Source organism: Syngnathoides biaculeatus, chromosome 6, assembly GCF_019802595.1.
Source record: "Syngnathoides biaculeatus isolate LvHL_M chromosome 6, ASM1980259v1, whole genome shotgun sequence".
In the NCBI taxonomy this organism is placed as follows: Eukaryota; Metazoa; Chordata; class Actinopteri; order Syngnathiformes; family Syngnathidae; genus Syngnathoides; species Syngnathoides biaculeatus.
In genome coordinates this window covers 4288493-4308863 of record NC_084645.1, presented here as the reverse complement: position 1 = coordinate 4308863, position 20371 = coordinate 4288493, and the positions used below count along the sequence as shown (strand labels likewise).

At 43.0% G+C, this 20371-nt stretch overlaps 1 protein-coding gene across 13 annotated transcripts in view; it reads right to left on the bottom strand.

The window, feature by feature from the left end:
- Nucleotides 1-20371, bottom strand: part of plcg2 (phospholipase C, gamma 2) — a 177289-nt gene that overhangs the window by 119673 nt on the left and 37245 nt on the right. For 12 of the 13 annotated variants that reach the window (XM_061822290.1, XM_061822287.1, XM_061822284.1 and 9 more), the window contains 3 exons: nt 13971-14064; nt 13832-13879; nt 12838-12922 (listed from right to left, as the gene is read on the bottom strand). The exons of the other annotated variant lie outside the window; for it this stretch is intronic. In XM_061822290.1, coding sequence (XP_061678274.1) covers nt 12838-12922; nt 13832-13879; nt 13971-14064 — 227 coding nt within the window. The remainder of the gene's footprint in view (nt 1-12837; nt 12923-13831; nt 13880-13970; nt 14065-20371) is intronic. 13 annotated transcript variants of the gene reach the window in all.

Sequence of the window (20371 nt, the reverse complement as noted above, 5' to 3'; positions counted from 1 at the left end):
GTAGGATAAAGAGAAGGATAATGTAGAAATAATTGTAAATACTATTAAGTAACTGCTTCTGACTGCAATGAAGAGTGCTTTGTTCTGCCTGCAATGAAGAATGCTTTGGTCTGCTCTAGAAAATGTGGTAGCAAATGTAGGATAAACAGGGGGAAAATGTAGGAATAATTGTGATCATAATTATCATACATCTGCTTCCAATAAAGAAATGCTTTGCTCTGCTCTCGATAACGTGGCAGCCTCCTAGCAGGAGATAGCAAGAACAAAAGCATCTAATCATCAGAACTGTTAGAACTGCTGCCTGTTAAAGTAATGATGACCACACATGTATTCAGCAATCTTCCACATATGCACACACACAAGAACAAACATGTAGACCTTGTTTCCAACTGTTTTGCTGGTGTCTTTGCTTCCTTTTTTGTCCTGTTTAATGAATGTCTGATTGGTGAACCTGACAGAGGTAAACATAAATAGTGAGTACTTACATGACGTGCAAAACCTACGTTTCGTATACAACGAGGAACATGAGTACTTAGTTCTTACTTACTTACTGCCAGAATACCAATTTAAACTTGCTTATAGGCCCAGACCACCTTAGCCTAGCTGGCTAACAACGAGTAGCGTTTTCGATCAAACTATGCTGTTGAAGAAACACCAAACGTGTGTAACTTCATAATGTGTACGACCTAAACAACGGGGAGTAACGAGGGATGTGAGGACTTATAGGAAATTTAACAGGTCTTATGTTAGAACCCAAATACGAGCCATATCGTTCGCGTTGAAGCTGCTTCGCCCAAGTTAGCCTCGTGTGCGAACAACCTTACCTAATCCCTTACATCCACATATCCTTTGAATCGTCATATGCAATATATTTTTACACAGGTAGTATGTGATTTGTGTACCTTATGTGCTGACTGTTTTTCGATACCTTTTATCTGACTTAAACTTTAACATAGATTAAGTAGTATGTAAATTGTGTATCTTATGTGTTGACTTTCTATATTTGATTGCTTTTATCTTACTTTAACTTTAACATAGACGAGGTAGTGTTTGAATTGTGTATCTTATGTAATGACTTACCATGTTTATTTGATTGCTTGTTTTTGATAAATTGTTTTTGTCTATCTGCAGCCAAAAGGGGTGCACAATTCCTGTGCGTCCTGTCGGCCGGTCCCAAGTCCGCATAAATGCAGAGGGTTGCGGCAGGAAGGGCATACCGGCGTAAAACTGTGCCTAACATATTTGAGCGTTCACCAAATGACTTCCTTAACAGATAGGTCATGGCCCGGGCTAACTACGCCTACCCCGGCACTGTTAATCGGCATTGCGTAGGTAGAAATTCAGGTAATGTAGTTCGAAGACAAAAAAAAAGGAGGAAAGCAACTTAGTCACCAGAAGAAAAAGAGGCATGCACAGTCCCTACCACTGCGTGTAGGGACTTTGAATGTTGGGACTAAGACAGGAAACGCTCAGGGGTTAGTTGACATGATGATTAGGAGAAAGGTTGATGTATTGTGCACCCAGGAGAGCAAGTGGAAAGAGAATAAGGCTAGAAGTTTAGGAGTACGGTTTTAATTATTTTACCATGCAGTAGATGGGAAGAGAAATGAAGTAGGGATTATTTTAAAGGAAGAGCTGGCTAATAATGTCTTGGAGGTGAAAAGAGTATCAGATTGAGTGATGAGGCTGAAATTTGATATTGAGGGTATTGTGTATAACGTGATTAGCGGCTATCCCCCACAAGTTGGATATGACTTTGAGTTGAAAGAGAAATCTTGGAAGGAACTAGACCAGGGGTGCTCAATGCGTCGATCGACCAGGCGCAAGGCAGTCTTGGTTGATCGCGGGACAGCATGCCAAAAAAAAAAAAAAAAAAAAACACCAGTCAATGGTCGTTCGAAATTGCATGCAAGTGCAATTGTGCACCTCTGATGTAGTCTCGATTGAAAGTATTGGACGTTTCACACACATATTCAGTGTATGCCATTTCGCAATGTGATTCAATGAGTGAGGGATGACGGGTTGTTATATCCAATGGCACAATTCACATACATACTGTAAAAAATTAAAAGAAGCCACTAGTTTATTTTAAGCAGCACACGGATCTCTCTCTTTCAACGACCGCTGCTCCGCCACACTCTTTTCCAATTTTACCTTACACTCGCCCGCTCCCCCTCTTAAAGACGTACACTCATAATTAGAAATGTTATAATACTTATGCAGCACATTAGTGTGTTTTATAAAGGACACGATTTTGTCTTTTCCAAGTGGGAAAGGTCTGGTCTGAAGCCAAAGTAGAAAGTGCAGGATGAGATGGTGTGTAATTTTAAAATTCCACCTTGGCACAGCCTGATCCAGGATGAAAGCGCAGACAATACAGCGCACAAAAAGCTAATTCTGTATTTTAAATATAGGAGGCAAAATAAGATTAAGATAAAAAGGGTTTGGGAGCATCATCACAACCCCCCCCCCCCACACACACACACACACACACACACCAACCCACCCCCACCTGTCATCAATAGCTCGCTGTCTGCTTCAAAAGGTAAAAAAAAAGGGGGGTAAAAAAAAGTCTGGGCAACCCTGAATTAGACGAAGTACTCCTGAGCATCCCAGAGAGAGAGGCAGTTGTTATTGGTGCAGATTTCAATGGACATGTTGGCGAAGGAAACAGGGGTGATGAAGAAGTGATGAGTAAGTGCGGCATTCAGCAAAGGAACTTTGAGGGGTAGATGGTGGTGGACTTCGCAAAAAGGATGGAATTTGAAGAGGTGAACACTTATTTCCAGAATAGACAGGAACATAGACTGACCTACAGGAGAGGAGGTAGGAGCATACAGGTGGATTATATTTTGTGCAGACGATGTAATCTGAAGGAGGCTACTGATTGTAAGGTTGTGGTGGGAGAGAGTGTAGCTCAACAGCATAGCATGGTGGTGTGTATGATGACTTTGGTAGCGGGTAGAAATATTAAGAAGACAAAGGTAGAGCAGAGAATCAGGTGGTGGGAGGAAGAATGTCTTGTGGCCTTTCGGAAAGAGGTGAGACAGGCTCTAGATGGACAAGAAGAGCTCACAGAAGACTGGAATACTACTGCCGAGGTACTCAGAGAGGCAGGGAGGGAGATTACTTAGGGTGACTTCTGGTAGGAAAGGGGAGAAGGAGACTTGGTGGTGGAACCCCAAAATACAGGAAGTCATCCAAGGAAAGAGATTTGCAAAGAAGTGGGACATGGAAAGGACGGAGGAGAGGCTGAAGGAATACAGAGATGCAATATAGGCCAAAGGTAGAGGTGGCGAAGGCTAAACAACAGCCATAAGACGACATGTACACCAGGTTGGATACAAAAGATGGAGAAAATGATCTCTACAGATTGACAAGACAGAGGGATACAGATGGGAAGGGTGTGCAGCATGTAAAGGTGATTAAGGATAGCGATGGAAATATTTTGACTGGTGCCGGTAGTGTGCTAAAGAGATGGAAAGAGTACTTTGAGAAGTTAATGAATGAAGAGAATGGGAGAGAAGATAGACTTGAAGAGGCAAGCGTGAATGACCAGGTAGTGGCAATGACTAGTAAGGGAGAAGTTAGAAAGGCACTGAACATAATGAAAAATGGAAAGACAGTTGGTCCTGATGACATACCAGTGGAGGTATGGAAGCAATTTGGAGAGGTGGCTGTGGAGTTTTTGACCAACATATTCAATAGAATACTACCAGGAGAGTAGATGCCAGAAGAATGGCGGAAAAGTGTGCGAGTCCCCATTTTTAAGAACAAAGGCGATGTTCAGAGCTATGGAAACTACAGAGGAATAATGATGAGCCACACAATGAAGTTATGGGAAAGAGTAGTGGAGGCTAGACTCAGGACAGAAGTAAGTATCTGCAAGCAACAGTATGGTTTCATGCTTAGAAAGAGTATCACAGATGTATTATTTGCGTTGAGGATGCTTGTGGAAAAGTACAGAGAAGGTCAGAAGGAGCTACATTGTGTCTTTGTAGACCTCGAGAAAGCCTATGACAAAGTACCAAGAGAGGAACTGTGGTACTGCATACGCAAGTCTGGTGTGGCGGAGAAATATGTTAGAATAGTACAGGACATGTATGAGGGCAGCAGAACAGCGGCAAGGTTTGCCGTTGTTGTGTCAAAAGAATTTAAGGTGGAGGTGGGTCTGCATCAGGGATCCACGCTGAGCCCCTTCTTGTTTGCGGTAGTAATGGATAGGTTGACAGATGAGGTTAGACTGGAATCCCCTTGGACTATGATGTTCGCAGATGATACTGTGATCTGCAGTGAAAGCAGGGACCAAATGTAGGAACAATTAGAAAGATGGAGGCACGCACTGGAAAGGAGAGCAATGAAGATTATTGAAGTAAAACAGAATATACAAGCATGAATGTGAGGGGCGGAGGAGGAGGAGTGAAGCTCCAAGGAGAAGAGATAGCGAGGGTGGATGACTTCAAATACTTGGGGTCAACAATACAGACAATGGAGAGTGTGTTAAGAAGTGAAGAAGGGTCCAAGCGGGGTGGAACAGTTGGTGGAAGCTGTCTGGTGTTCTATGCGAGAGTCTCCGCTTGGATGAAGGGCAAAGTTTATAAAACAGTGGTGAGGCCGTTTATGATGTACAGATTAGATACGGTGGCACGGAAGAAACAACAGGAAGCAGAACCGGAGGTAGCAGAAATGAAGATGCTGAAGTTCTCGCTTGGAGTGAACAGGTTGGATAGGACTAGAAAAGAGCTCATAAGAGGGACAGCCAAAGTTTGATGTTTTGGAGACAATGTTAGAGAGAGCAGACTTAGATGGTTTGGACATGTTCAGAGGCGAGAGAGTGAGTATATTGGTAGAAGGGTGCTGAGGATGGAGCTGCCAGGAAAAAGAGCGAGAGGAAGACCAAAGGTTGATGGATGTTGGGATGGAGGACATGAGGACAGTAGGTGTTAAAGAAGATACACGAGATAGGCTTAGATGGAAAAAAGATGACACACTGTGGTGACTCCTAACTGGACAAGGAGAAAGGAAAAGAAGATGGATGGATGGATGGATGGATAGAAGGATGGATGGAATGATGGATGGATGGATGGATGGATGGATGGATGGATGGATGGATGGATGGATGGATGGATATGTATTATATAATGGGTAGAGCTTACAGCATACTAAATCAAAGTTCACCATCTCTAAAGATTAGAATATTGTGTAACATTTTATTTCTTTATGAAGAAATTGCCCTTTTGAAAAAACATCCATCTATTCAGCCATTTTCTGAGCCGCTTTTCCAATCTTTGGGCAGGAGGCGAGGTATAACCTGAACTGCTTGGCAGCCAATCGCATGGCACATATAAATAAACAACCATTCACATTCACACCTAATGGCAATTTAGAGTCTTCAGTGAACCTACCATGCATGTTTATGGGATGTGGGAGGAAACCGGAGTGTCCAGAGAAAATCCACACAGGCACAGGGAAAACATGCAAAATTTATACAGGCGGGGCTGGGATTTGAACCCCAGTTATCAGAAATGAGGTAGACCCTCTAACCCAGACATGGGCAAACTACGGCCCGGGGGCCACATGCGGTGCGCTAAACGTTCTGATGTTTTCTCATTAAATAGCGCACTGTAGCTGCATTGGCTTTGTTGAGGTGAAGCGTTTGCACTTTACCCTCTGACCCTTCTCCACCCATCAGCCCTTCTGTAAAGATGAGCAGACCCAATATAAAAAAGAAAGTGGACAAAGAATTCCAAGTGTTCAATGCAGAGTGGAGGAGTCTGCTTTTTGCCTCAAATGCCAAGAAATTGTGGTGGTTTTTAAAGAGTATAATATTAGCCATTACTTTGCAACAAAGAATGCTAACTATGCTAACAAGCTGTCAACAAAAGAACGGGAAGCTACCGCTCAGACATTGGCAACTAATTTGAAGGCTCAACAAAGTTTCTTTCAATGTCAAACTGCCATTCAAGAATCAACAACGAAGGCCAGTTTTATGCTTTCATTCAAAATCCCACAGGCCAGCAAAACAGTCTGAGGGCAAGTTTTTGAAAGAATGTATGTTGGAGACTACAGGTATTTTGTGCCTAGAAAGCAAAGACAAATTTGAAAAAATCAGTTTATCATGGCGGACAGTGACTCGCCGTGTGGAACTAATAGATGAAGATGTCAAGGAAATCAAAAAGGAGACCAACAACATTGTTCCCATTAAAATTGAAAGTGTCTCCGTGATCCGCATGTTCTCAAAATATGCACCCAGATCCAATATAATCAAAGAGGTTGCCATGCCACATATAGCAATGGAGCAAATAGATAGTAATTGGCTTGTGTGGCTTGGGTTCATGTGTTGAGCTGAGCCCTGGAACAAACTCTCAATTTGAACACCAGATGTCGCCAAACCAAATTATACTTTGATCGGTTCGCCCGCACAGCAAAGGTCTCCCTAATAAACTTGGCCTTTCCACTTAGCATCTCCCCGCATTACATACATATGCCAAAGTCAGTAACCTTAAAAACCCAATTGTTTTCATATCTTTGTATTCACATCTTGTTTTGACATAAAGACATCAACAGGATCCATTTCAGTAGCTGTTCACATCCTGCGGTTTGCAACGGCGGAGCAAAGCTGCCTGCAAGTGACAAACAGGATGTTTGCAGCATCGCTGAGTTGCTGAACAGGAAGCCTGTGACACCCTTAAATTACCACAGAGGATGTTTGCAAGCACTGAACTGACTTTTTTATTGCAGTTTTAACTTGCTGTTTTGATATTTTTCCATCTAGCTTATATTGAAGAAGATGATCCTTTGAAACTCCTTTGTGTAAAGAATATAACCTGCGTATGACTGTCTCTCTCAGACAAGGCAACACATGATGTGCGACCAACGAGAACAAGCCTGTTGAATACATGAGAGAATTGTATTCACAAGAATGTTGATACATTTATTGCTATTGCTTAAGAACTAGAGTGAAGCTAAAAGAAAGATAGTGGTTATATCTACCAGATACACCTGTTGTTTGTTGATGTTAAGGGAAGTGACAGTTGCATTTGCGGGCGCCTTGCCCTATTTTGAGTGAGCTAAGAAAGGCATTACAAGACAACCCAGGGATGGTGAAAGGTACTTGACAGAATGACAAAAGACGTACTTCCCACTGGGCGTAAGCAAAGCCAAAACCTTCCAGAATGTTCTACCCAAAAGCTATAAAAGCCTTGGATATGGAAGTCCGAGTCTCTGTTCATTTCACACCGACAGGGTGTCAAACAGGCCTTTCTCTCGGGAGTAATATTCGAAGGACAAGCTGACGGGAAGAAGTCTTCGAGCAACTTAGGATGCTTATTTTTGACTTCTTCTTTTTCGATTGGGCACGAGTAGAACAACTACTATAATAAGGTAATTGCAGGGTAATACCATCCATATTACCTAAGAAGGGCAAGATGGCTTTACAATTAATCCTTAACTCAAAAATTCCTTATTACTAAATTGGTCTTCGAGCTTCCTAGGACTTCATCACCCCGAAAAGGCTCACTCAAAAATGTATATATTCCCGACTTTCTAATGCTTTTGAATGCTTTTAATCTTACTTCATTTTTATTGCTTTTTATTACTTTTATCATTTACTTCATCCTATTTACCATTATTATCATCATATTAATCATTTTTCCTTTTATTGATTTATGTACAATTAACATCGAATTTTGCCTTAACATTGCAATTGTACCCCACGTTTGGCGGTAGTAACTGTCGAGCAATGAATGTTACCTGAACAATTTTTATCATTTCATTAAATACTTAAATTTCCATTTTCATCTATTGTTGTCATTCTTATAATGAGTTGTCTCATTTTTACCATTGTACTTCGCTAAAGATTGATCATTAATGACATTAATAACGTCTAGTCGTAAATTCCATTTTAAAAAGTAACTCATTGATAAAATCCTGCTTAATATAAATGCAAATCCATACGATCCTAACAAGGATTGTTAAATTTACTAGGTCAATGAGAAGTGCAATCGATTTATAAGGGATGAAGCTGCTGTGAAAGCGATGCGATCACTTTGTCATCATTTTCAAAAGTGAGGTGCCTAAACTTGACCGACTTACAACTTGTTAGCATTGCCCTCATGATTGAAATGACACCTGATATTCACCCTCTAATTTATATCGCTCAGAATGCAGCCCTATGGGGGCACAAACCAGTGCAATCTGTAGGCCAGTCCCAAGCCCGGATAAATGCAGAGGGTTGCGTCAGGAAGGGCATCCGGCGTAAAAACTGTGCCAAACAAATATGAGCGTTCATCTAAAGAATCCCATGCCGGATCGGTCGTGGCCCGGGTTAACAACGCCCGCCCCCGGCACTGCTAACCTGCAGGGCGTCGGTGGAAATTCAGCTACTGTGGGTCGAAGACAAAGAAGAGGAGGAAACCGGATCCAGCGTCAGAAGAAAAAGAGGAATGCACAGAGCCTACAACTGAGTGTAGGGACTTTGAATGTTGGGACTATGACAGGAAAAGCTCAGGAGTTGGTTGACATGATGATTAAGAGAAAGGTTGATATTCTGTGCATCCAAGAGAGCAGGTGGAAAGGTAGTAAGGCTAGAAGTTTGGGAGCAGGGTTTAAATTATTCTACCACGGAATAGATGGGAAGAGAAATTGAGTAGGGGTTATTTTAAAGGAAGAGCTGGCTAAGAATGTCTTGGAGGTGAAAAGAGTATCAGATCGAGTGATGAGACTAAAATTTGAAATTGAGGGTGTTATGTATAATGTGGTTAGCGGCTATGCACCACAGGTAGGATGTGACCTAGAGTTGAAAGAGAAATTCTGGAAGGAACTAGATGAAGTAGTTCTGAGCATCCCAGACAGCGAGAGAGTTGTGATTGGTGCAGATTGTAATGGACATATTGGTAAAGGAAACAGGGGCGATGAAGAAGTGATGGGTAAGTACGGCATCCAGGAAAGGAACTTTGAAGGGCAGATGGTGGTGGACTTTGCAAAAAGGATGGAGATGGCTGTAGTGAACACTTATTTCCAGAAGAGGGAGGAACATATAGTGACCTACAAGAGCGGAGGTAGAACCACGCAGGTAGATTATATTTTGTGCAGACGATGTAATCTGAAGGAGGTTACTGACTGTAAAGCAGTGGTAGGGGAGAGTGTAGCTCGACAGCATAGGATGGTAGTATGTAGGATGATTCTGGTGGTGGGTAGGAAGATTAAGAAGACAAAGGTAGAGCACAGAACCATGTGGTGGAAGCTGAGAAAGGAAGAATGTTGTGCGGCCTTACGGAAAGAGGTGAGACAGGCTCTCGATGGAAAACTGAAGCTCCCGGAAGACTGGACGACGACAGCCAAGGTGATCAGAGAGACAGGCAGGAGAGTACTTGGTGTGTCATCTGGTAGGAAAGGGGAGAAGGAGACTTGGTGGTGGAACCCCAAAATACAGGGAGTCATACAAGGAAAGAGATTAGCGAAGAAGAAGTGGGATACTGAGAGGACTGAGGAGAGGCGAAAGGAGTACATCGAGATGCGACGTAGGGCAAAGGTAGAGGTGGCAAAGGCTAAACAAGAGGCATATGAAGACATGTACACCAGGTTGGACACGAAAGAAGGAGAAAAGGATCTCTACAGGTTGGCCAGACAGAGGGATAGAGATGGGAAGGATGTGCAGAAGGTTAGGGTGATTAAGGATAGAGATGGAAATGTGTTGACTGGTGCCAGTAGTGTGCTAAATCGATGGAAAGAATACTTTGAGAAGTTGATGAATGAAGAAAATGAGAGAGAAGGAAGAGTTGAAGAGGCAAGAGTGAAGGACCAGGAAGTGAAAATGGTTACTAAGGGGGAAGTCAGAAAGGCACTACAAAGGATGAAAAATGGAAACGCAGTTGGTCCTGATGACATACCGGTAGAGGTATGGAAGCAATTTGGAGAGATGGCTGTGGAGTTTTTGACCAACTTATTCAACAGAATACTAGCGGGCGAAAGGATGCCTGAAGAATGGAGGAAAAGTGTTCTAGTTCCCATTTTTAAGAACAAAGGGGATGTTCAGAGCTGTGGGAACTATAGAGGAATAAAGTTGATGAGCCACACAATGAAGTTATGGGAAAGAGTAGTGGAGGCTAGACTCAGGACAGAAGTAAGTATCTGCGAGCAACAGTATGGTTTCATGCCTAGAAAGAGTACCACAGATGCATTATTTGCCTTGAGGATGCTCGTGGAAAAGTACAGAGAAGGTCAGAAGGAGCTACATTGTGTCTTTGTGGATCTAGAGAAAGCCTATGACAGAGTACCAAGAGAGGAACTGTGGTACTGCATGCGTAAGTCTGGTGTGGCAGAGAAGTATGTTAAAATAGTACAGGACATGTATGATGGCAGCAGAACAACGGTGAGGTGTGCCTTAGGTGTGACAGAGGAATTTAAGGTGGAGGTGGGACTGCATCAGGGATCAGCTCTGAGCCCCTTGCTGTTTGCAATGGTAATGGATAGGCTGACAGATGAGGTTAGACTGGAATCCCCTTGGACCATGATGTTCGCAGATGATATTGTGATATGGTGTGAAAGCAGGGAGCATGCAGAGGAACAATTAGAAAGATGGAGACATGCACTGGAAAGGAGAGGAATGAAGATTAGCCGAAGTAAAAAATAATATGTGCGTGAATGAGAAAAGTAGAGGGGGAAGAGTGAGGCTACAGGGAGAAGAGATAGCGAGGGTGGACGACTTCAAATACTTGGGGTCAACAATACAGAGCAATGGAGAGTGTGGTCAGGAAGTGAAGAAACGGGTCCAAGCAGGTTGGAACAGCTGGCGAAAGGTGTCTGGTGTGTTATGTGACAGAAGAGTGTCTGCTAGGATGAAGGGCAAAGTTTACAAAACAGTGGTGAGGCCGGCCATGATGTACGGATTAGAGACGGTGGCACTGAAGAAACAACAGGAAGCTGAACTGGAGGTGGCAGAAATGAAGATGTTGAGGTTCTCGCTCGGAGTGACCAGGTTGGATAATTAGAAATTAGAAATGAGCTCATTAGAGGGACAGCCAAAGTTGGATGTTTTGGAGACAAGATTCGAGAGAGCAGACTTCGATGGTTTGGACATGTTCAGAGGCGAGAGAGTGAGTATGTTGGTAGAAGGATGCTGAGGATGGAGCTCCCAGGCAAAAGAGCGAGAGGAAGACCAAAGAGAAGGTTTATGGATGTGGTGAGGGAAGACATGAGGGCAGTTGGGGTTAGAGAGGAAGATGCAGGAGATAGGCTAAGATGGAAAAAGATGACACGCTGTGGCGACCCCTAACGGGACAAGCCGAAAGGAAAAGAAGAAGAAGAAAATGCAGAGGAACAATTAGAAAGATGGAGACATGCACTGGAAAGGAGAGGAATGAAGATTAGCCGAAGTAAAACAGAATATATGTCCGTGAATGAGAAAAGTGGAGGGGGAAGAGTGAGGCTACAGGGAGAAGAGATAGCGAGGGTGGACGACTTCAAATACTTGGGGTCAACAATACAGAGCAATGGAGAGTGTGGTCAGGAAGTGAAGAAACGGGTCCAAGCAGGTTGGAACAGCTGGCGAAAGGTGTCTGGTGTGTTATGTGACAGAAGAGTGTCTGCTAGGATGAAGGGCAAAGTTTACAAAACAGTGGTGAGGCCGGCCATGATGTACGGATTAGAGACGGTGGCACTGAAGAAACAACAGGAAGCAGAACTGGAGGTGGCAGAAATGAAGATGTTGAGGTTCTCGCTCGGAGTGACCAGGTTGGATAGGATTAGAAATGAGCTCATTAGAGGGACAGCCAAAGCTGGATGTTTTGGAGACAAGATTCGAGATAGCAGACTTCGATGGTTTGGACATGTTCAGAGGCGAGAGAGTGAGTATATTGGTAGAAGGATGCTGAGGATGGAGCTCCCAGGCAAAAGAGCGAGAGGAAGACCAAAGAGAAGGTTTATGGATGTGGTGAGGGAAGACATGAGGGCAGTTGGGGTTAGAGAGGAAGATGCAGGAGATCGGCTAAGATGGCAAAAGATGACATGCTGTGGCGACCCCTAACGGGACAAGCTGAAAGGAAAAGAAGAAGAATTTATATCGCTCAGATCTCAAATCCAAAACTATGTAACTCATGATATGTAGTCTGCAGTTCCTGTGTGAAGCATGGGTGTTGCCTTGTGCCCCCCCCTCTCCTCCTTCCTGCACTAATCAGTTCCTCACCTGCGCACCTGGTTTTAATCAACATTCAACAGCCTACGATTAATCGTGGAAGTTCCAGTGTTCCAGAGGCAGAGTATACGCACTAAACCGAACCACGCATTGCTCATGATAGTAAGAAAAGATACCCGTACTTGTACTTATTCTTTGTTGTTCCTCCTCCTCCAGTGCACTCCTGTGTCTCCTTCCACAACTCTTGCTCCGCAATGCCAAGTTCACTCACCTGCTCATGTTCCAGTCTCCTGCACACTCCCTGCTCCTACAGAACACCATCATGCCTATGACTTCCCAACCTTGCACTTCTCCCAAATAAACCCCTTCCAACTGCTTCCTCAGTTTCAATATGCTTTTAGATCGAGTTTAAGACCGTTTTGTACAAACTGTGACAGTAAACAATGACAGTAACACCGCCATGTATTTGCACCTGTTCATTATTACAGTTATGTAATGAAAACAAGCTGTTACAGTGATGTCAAATTTACAGTTAAGACAAGTAGTAGTGTTGACAAGCTGGGCGAGAGATGCTCTTCCATACATACCCCTTTGAAAAACATTCGTCAGTGAGAATGAATGGTTCAATTAAAAGTGACAAACTAAATGTCCAATGCAGTGAATTAGTATAAGAATTAAAGACGGACAAAAAAAAGGAAGAGTACCATGAATTTGTCTTTCAGAGAACGACCACTGGGGGGCTTGTAGTTGAGCAAAGGAAGAAGAGTCTTCAGCTCCTTCATGGATATGCTGTAAGGATCACATGAAAGTACACGGAAACTAAATGTACAGTGGTACCTCTACTTACGAACGTCTCGAGTCATGAAAATTCATGTTATGAAACGCCTCCTTAAAAAATATTTTCTCCAGTTATGAAGGAAAATTTAGGATATGAAAGGATGAAAATGGGCACTGGCTTCGCTACCCCCAAATTTCACCGAACATAAACATCCTGTATCTTGGTTTGTGTGCTCTCCCAGTGGCTAATGTTGTAGCATCTTCCTGTTTGTGTGCTCTCCCAGTGGCTAATGCCGTAGCATCTTCCTGGGACACCATGATCCTTTTTCTTTCCCTGGGACACTCAAGTGTCACCGAATCACACACTAGCGCTTTCACACGCTGTCACAAGCTAGCGGACATTGGTAAAGTTCAAATTTTGTGAGTTTTTTGTATGTGTTTTTTGCAAGTGTATTCATCTTTCTTCACCATGGGCCCCAAGAAACTTTAGTTGGATTAGGTTGTGTGTGTGTGCGTGCATCCGTATGTATGTTTACTTTTGGCTGTCAAAAATTTGCTTCGTCCTCCGTCCCCCACGATGCCTTTTGTTTGTCACTCACCCTTCTCTTCACATAATTGCCCAACACCAAAGGTAAAAGAACATAATTTTTATTATTCTTTACATGATGTACTTTGAATACGTAATTTTGGAGCGGGGGTTAAGGGGTAAGGGAGGCCTGGAACAGATTAGGCTAATTATGTGTAAAAAGGTCTTCTTATGAAAAATTCACATGACGAAATGACTTCCAGAATGAATTTAATTCCTAAATAACGGCACCACTGTACAATTAAATGTGACTAAACACTCTTTATATAACAACATTGTGAATAACTAACAAGAAAAATCAAGTAAATGAAAAGCCTACAGAGAAAGAAGTGTACCTGTTTGTCTTTGTCTGGTTGACTGAATACATCTTCTTTCTGAGCCAGCTTGGACCAAAATAAAACTGCTTAATGAGCCTGCACTATAATCGTATTTCCACATACAATACTGTATAATTATAGTTGCATGTATAATTACCTCTCAATAAGAACTGGAGTAGGAGCGGTCAGTGTTTCTTGAATTAACATTTCAAGTCCAATCTGCCATTTATACGCCTCGTCCACGGAATCAGCTAGGGGGGGGAAAAAGCATACACTGTATTTAAGAACCAGATTGATTAGCAGTCGTGGTTGGTTGGGAGTATGTGCTTCCTAAAAATAATCCTCATTAACAAATTGGGCAATCTTTGATTTAGACCACAATTTACACTGTCATTACAGAAAAATCTACCCTAACCCTAGAAAATGCAAACTACAGAAAGAGGCCAGGATTTAAACCCCGATCCTCAGAACTGTGATATAGACGCTCAAACCAGTCGTCCACCGAGCCGCACAAACACATACCCAATTCAAGTAGACACTATTAGTTTATGTACAACAAGGATACCAAATTTTTCTTGACGCAGAAATAGCGCATTAATTGTGGAAAAATTAGGTCATAAACCAAATTGTTACTCAAACATTTAAGCTGTAGGGCAAAAATGAGTACCAATGAAAGAAAAAAAAGGGATGTGAACAACCTTGCCAAATTTAAATGATTTTTCAGTCAAATTTGCAAGTGTATAAAATGAGATTTCAAATGGTGAAGAATTGAATCATTGATGCAGCTGCCAGACACAAAACATCTACTGTGACTTTACCTGTACCTCTAGCTGTGCCTCTCATGAGATAATTTGTAATCCTATCCAACCTGCTCACTTCACGAGAGAACATCAACATCTTCATTTTTCCCACCTCCACCTTTGCTTCATGTTGTCTCCTCTGTGACACAATTTCTAATCTGTACATCATGGCTGGCCCCACCACTGTTTTATAAAGTTTGCCCTTCAAAGGAGCAGAGACTCATCTGTCACATAACACACCAGACAAATTTGGCCAGCTGTTCCAACCTGCTTGTACCTGTTTCTTCACTTCCTTACCACACTCACCATTGCTCTGGATTGTTGACCCCATGTATTTGAAGTCATCCCCCCTCGCAATCTCTTCACCCTGAAGTCTCACTCTTCCCCCTCCACATCTCTCATTCACGCACATATATTCTGTTTTATCTTGGATAATCTTCATTCCTCTCCTTTCCAGTGCATCCCTCCATCTTTCTAATTGTTCCTCCACCTGCTCCTTGCTTTGACTGCAGATCACTATATCATCTGCGAACATCATGGTCCAAGGGGATTCCAGTCTAACCTCATCTCTCAGCCTATCCATTACCACAGCAAACAGGAAGGGGCTCACAGCTGATCTCCTGTTGTAGTCCCACCTTCACCTTAAATTCTTCTGTCACACCTACGGCACACCTCACCACTATTCTGCTGCCGTCATACATGTCCTGTACGATTCTAACACATTTCTCCACCACACCAGACTTATGCATGCAGTACGACAGTTCCTCTCTTAGTACTCTGTCATAGGCTTTCTCTAGATCCACAAAAACACAATGTGGCTTCTTCTAACCTTCTCTGTACTTTTCCACTAGCATCTTCAAGGCATAAAATACATCTGTGGTTCTCTTTCCAGGCACGAAACCATACTGTTGCTTGCAGATACAGTGAAGAAAATTAGTATTTCAACACCCTGCTATATTGCAAGTTCTCCCACTTAGAAATCATGGAGGGGTCTGAAATTTTTTTTATCATAGGTGCATGTCCACTGTGAGAGAGATAATCTAAAAATAAAAATCCAGAAATCACAATGTATGATTTTTTAACAATTTATTTGTGTGATACATTTGAAAATAAGTATTTGAAGACCTGTCTATCAGCTAGAATTCTGACCCTCAAAGACATGTTAGTTCACATTTAAAAGTCCACCTCCACTCCATGTATTATCCTGAATCGGATGCACCTGAGGTCGTTAGCTCCATAAAGGCACCTGTTCACCCCATACAAACAGTAAGACTCAAACTTGGAACATGGCCAAGACCAAAGACCTGTCCAAAGACACCAGAGACAAAATTGTATAACTCCACACGGCTGGAAAGGGCTACAGAGAAATAGCCAAGCAGCCCGGTGAAAAAGAGTCCACTGTTGGAGCAATCATAAGAAAATGGGAAAAGCTCAACATGACGGTCAATCTCAATCTGAATGGAGCCCCATGCAATATATCACCTCCTTGGGTCTCAATGATCCTTAGAAAGGTGAGGAATCAGCCCAAGACTACACGACAGGACATGGTCAATGACCTGAAAAGAGTTGGGACTACCGTTTCCAAGATGACTGTTGGTAATACACTAAGACGTCATGGTTTTAAATCATGCATGGCACGGAAGATTCCCCTGCTTAAACCATCACGTCAAGACTCGTCTTCAGTTTGCCAATGACCATTTGGATGAGGAGTCATGGGTGGTCAGATGAGACCAAAATTGAACTTTTTGGTGATAATTCCACTAACTGTGTTTGGAGGAAGACCAAGATCATCAAGACCATCCCAAGAACACCATCCCTGCTGTGAAGCATGGGGATGCTAGCATCATTCTTTGGGGGTGTTTTTCTGCACATGGGACAGGATGACTGCACTGTATTAAGGAGAGGATGACCGCGGTCATGTATTGTGATATTTTGGGGAACAACTTCTTTCCCTCAGTCAGAGCATTCAAGATGGGTTGTGACTGGGTCTTTCACATGACAATGACCCGTAGCACACAGCCAGAAAAACAAAGGAGTAACTCTGTAAGAAGCATATCAAGGATCTGGCGTGGCCAAGCCAGTCTCCAGACCTAAACCCAATAGAAAATCTTTGGAAGGAGTTGAAGTTCTGTGTTTCTCAACAAGAGCCCAAAAACCTGTCTGATCTTGAGAAGATCTGTGTGGAAGAGTGGGCCAAAATCCCTCAGGCCGTGTGTGCAAACCTGGTGAACAACTACAGGAAACGTTTGACCTCTGTAATTGCAAACAAAGGCTACTGTACCAAATATTAACATTGGTTTTCTCAGGTGTTCAAATACTTATTTGCAGCTGTAACACACAAATAAATAGTTTAAAAAAAATTGTATTTTGTGATTTCTGAATTTTTCTTTTTAGATTATCTCTCTCACAGTGGACATGAACCTACGATGAAATTTTCAGACCCCTCCATGATTTCTAAGTGGGAAAACTTGCAATATAGCAGCGTGTTCAAAAACGTATTTTCTTCACTGTACTTCTATCCTGAGTCTAGCCTCCACTAATCTTTCCCGTAACTTCGTGTTGCTCATCAACTTTATTCCTCTATATTTCCCAGAGCTCTGTAAATTGCCTTCCTTTTTTAAAAGTGGGAACGAGCACAATTTTCTTCCATTCTTCTGGCATCTTCTCACCTGCTATTATTTTGGTCAAAAACTCCACAGCCAACTTTCCAAATTGCTTCCATACCTCTACAAGTATATCATCAGGACCAACTGCCTGTCCATTTTTAATCCTCTTTTGTGCCTTTCTAACTTCCCCCTTTCTAATCATTCCCACTGCCTGGTCATTCATGCTTGCCTCTTCCTTCTCTCCCATTTTCTTCATTCATTAACTTCTCAAAAGTATTATTTCCATCTACTTAGCACACTATTGGCACCAGTCAACATACTTTCATCTCTAACCTTCATCACCTTTACTTGCTGCACATCCTTCCCATCTCTATCCCTCTATCTGGCCAACCTGTAGAGATCCTTTTCTCCTTCTTTCATATTCAACTTGGTGTACATGTCGTCATCTGCTTCTTGTTTAGCATTCGCCACCTCTACCTTTTGTCACGACCCATCGGAACAGAGGTAGGACCCAAATGCAGGACTTGGACGATGCAAGGTAGTTCGGGGAGAAACGTTTATTATTCCGTGGTCGGGGATCGGGCAGGCAGTCAGGTGCAGCAGCGGTAGTTGAGACGTCGGGGGAAGAGAGCAGGTGAGCGGGCAGGCAGGAGTCGGTACACAGGAGAACGATCAAAGCAGGCAGAAGTGTCAAAGGAGTCAGGCTTACGGGGTCGGTCGGAGAACAGGCGCAGGTCGTTACACACGGGTTGACGATCAGGGATACGGAAGTACTCGAACGGGGCATGAAGCTCAACGATCTGGCGCGGACCAGTCGTCATCGGGGTCATATAAATACACAGGATAATCAGCCCGCATGAGGCGGAGGTGTGCGCCTCTCAATCAGCGCAACCGCGTGGGCACCCGCACAGCCCGGGCTGGAGCAGCAGGTTCATGACACCTTTTCCCTACGTTACATCTTAATGTACTCCTTTCGCCTCTCCTCAGTCCTCTCCATGTCCCACTTCTTCTTCACTAATCTCTTTCCTTGGATGATTTTCTGTATTTTGGGGTTCCTTCACCAAGTCTCCTTCTCCCCTTTCCTACCAGAAGGCACCCCAAGTACTCTCCTGCCTGCTTCTCTGAATCCCTTGGCAGTCATATTCCAATCTAACTGGGAACTCTTCCTGTACATCTAGAATCTGTCTCACCTCTTTCCGAAAAGCCACACAACATTCTTCCTTTCTCAACTTCCACCACCTGATTCTCTGCTCTACTTTTATCTTCTTAATCTTCCTTCCCACTACCAGAGTCATCATACACACCACCATCGTATGCTGTCGAGCTACACTCTCCCCCACCACTACCATACAGTCAGTAAACTCCTTCAAATTACATCGTCTGCACAAAATATAATCCACCTGCGTGCTTCTACCTCCACTATTCTAGGTCACTCTATGTTCCTGTCTCTTCTGGAAAAAAAGTGTTCACCACTGCCAATTCCATCCTTTTTGCAAAGTCCACCACCATCTGACCCTCAAAGTTCCTTTGCTGAATGCCGTACCTACCCATCACTTCTTCATCGCCCCTGTTTCCTTCGCCAACATAAAATCTGCACCAATCCCAACTCGCTCTGTGTCTGGGATGCTCAGGACTACTTCGTCTAGTTCCTTCCAAAATTTCTCTTTCAACTCACATCCTCCCTGTTGAGGACATAGCCGCTAATCACACACAATACCCTCAATTTCAAATTTCATCCTCATCAGTCGACCTGATACGCTTTTCACCTCCAAGACATTTTTAGCCAGCTCTTCCTTTAAAATAACCCCTACTCCATTTCTCGCCCCATCCACTCCATGGTAAAATCATTTTATCCCTCCTCCTAAAGTTCTAGCCTTACTCCCTTTCCACTTGCTCTCTTGGATGCACAATATATCAACCTTTCTCTTAATCATCATGTCAACTAACTCCTGATCTTTTCCTGTCATAGCCCCAACATTCAAAGTCCTTACACACAGCTGGAAGGTCTGTGAATTCCTCTTCTTCTTCTGCCGACCAAGCCGCTTTCCTCCTCTTTTATGTCTTCAACCTACATGATCTTTATTTTTACCTACACCTTGCAGATTAACAGTGCCGGCGGCGGGCGTAGTTACCCCGGGCTACGACCTATCCGTTACGGAATTCATTTGATGAACGCTCATATATGTTTGGCACAGTTTTATGCCGGATGCCCTTCCTGACGCAACCCTCTGCATTTATTCAGGCTTGGGACCGGGTTACAGGTTGCGCAATATTGTGCTCCCCATCAGGCTGTAGATAGTCAAAACAAAAGCAATCAAATACACAAAGTCAGCACATAAGGTACACAATTCACATACTACCTAATCTATGTTAAAGTTAAAGTTAAAACAGAAACAATCAAATGAAGTCAGCACGTAAGGAACACAATTCACATACTATGTAAAGCTAAAGTTAAAAGGGTATGTGGGTCAGTAAGGTTCAAGTATGAAAATATAAAGGATATGTAGATTTAAAGGATATGGTTTGATCATAAACGCATCTCGTTGTTAGCCAGCTAATCTAATGTAGTCTGGGCCGAGAAGCAAGTTTCCACTTGCCCAAATTCCTCACTATTAGTACGCACGGTCCTCGATGTACACAATACGTAGGCTTTGCAGGTCGAGTAGGCACTAGCATTTGATGTATTCCTCAGCAAATATTTGATTACTGACGCGTTTTGTTGTCAGGGAGCTAGGCTAGGCGAAACTACGCCGAGCAGCTTCAACGCGAATGATACGACTCCAATTTGGGTCCTAAGATTACACAGATGTTGATTTTTAGTTCACTGAAGTCGTCACCAGGGGCGTCTCATGTTAAGAATTCATAACATTTGGTCCAAATTCAGCAGGATTTATTTATTGTACGATCGGGCTGGCTGGAGCCGCCTCATTTCTCTGCCACCAGTTTAGGAAACGGAACCAATACCCTGTGTAGGACCACTGATCAAAAAAAAAAAAAAAAAAAAAACTGGATAGCTTATTGGCCACCAAAACTGAAGTTGCCAAAAGCAGATATTGGCCATCTAGATACTCACAAAACAACCATGACCTGTGCGTTGATTGCCAGTTTCGTGGCTGTAAGAAAATATTCCACATGTAAATTAGAAAGATTTA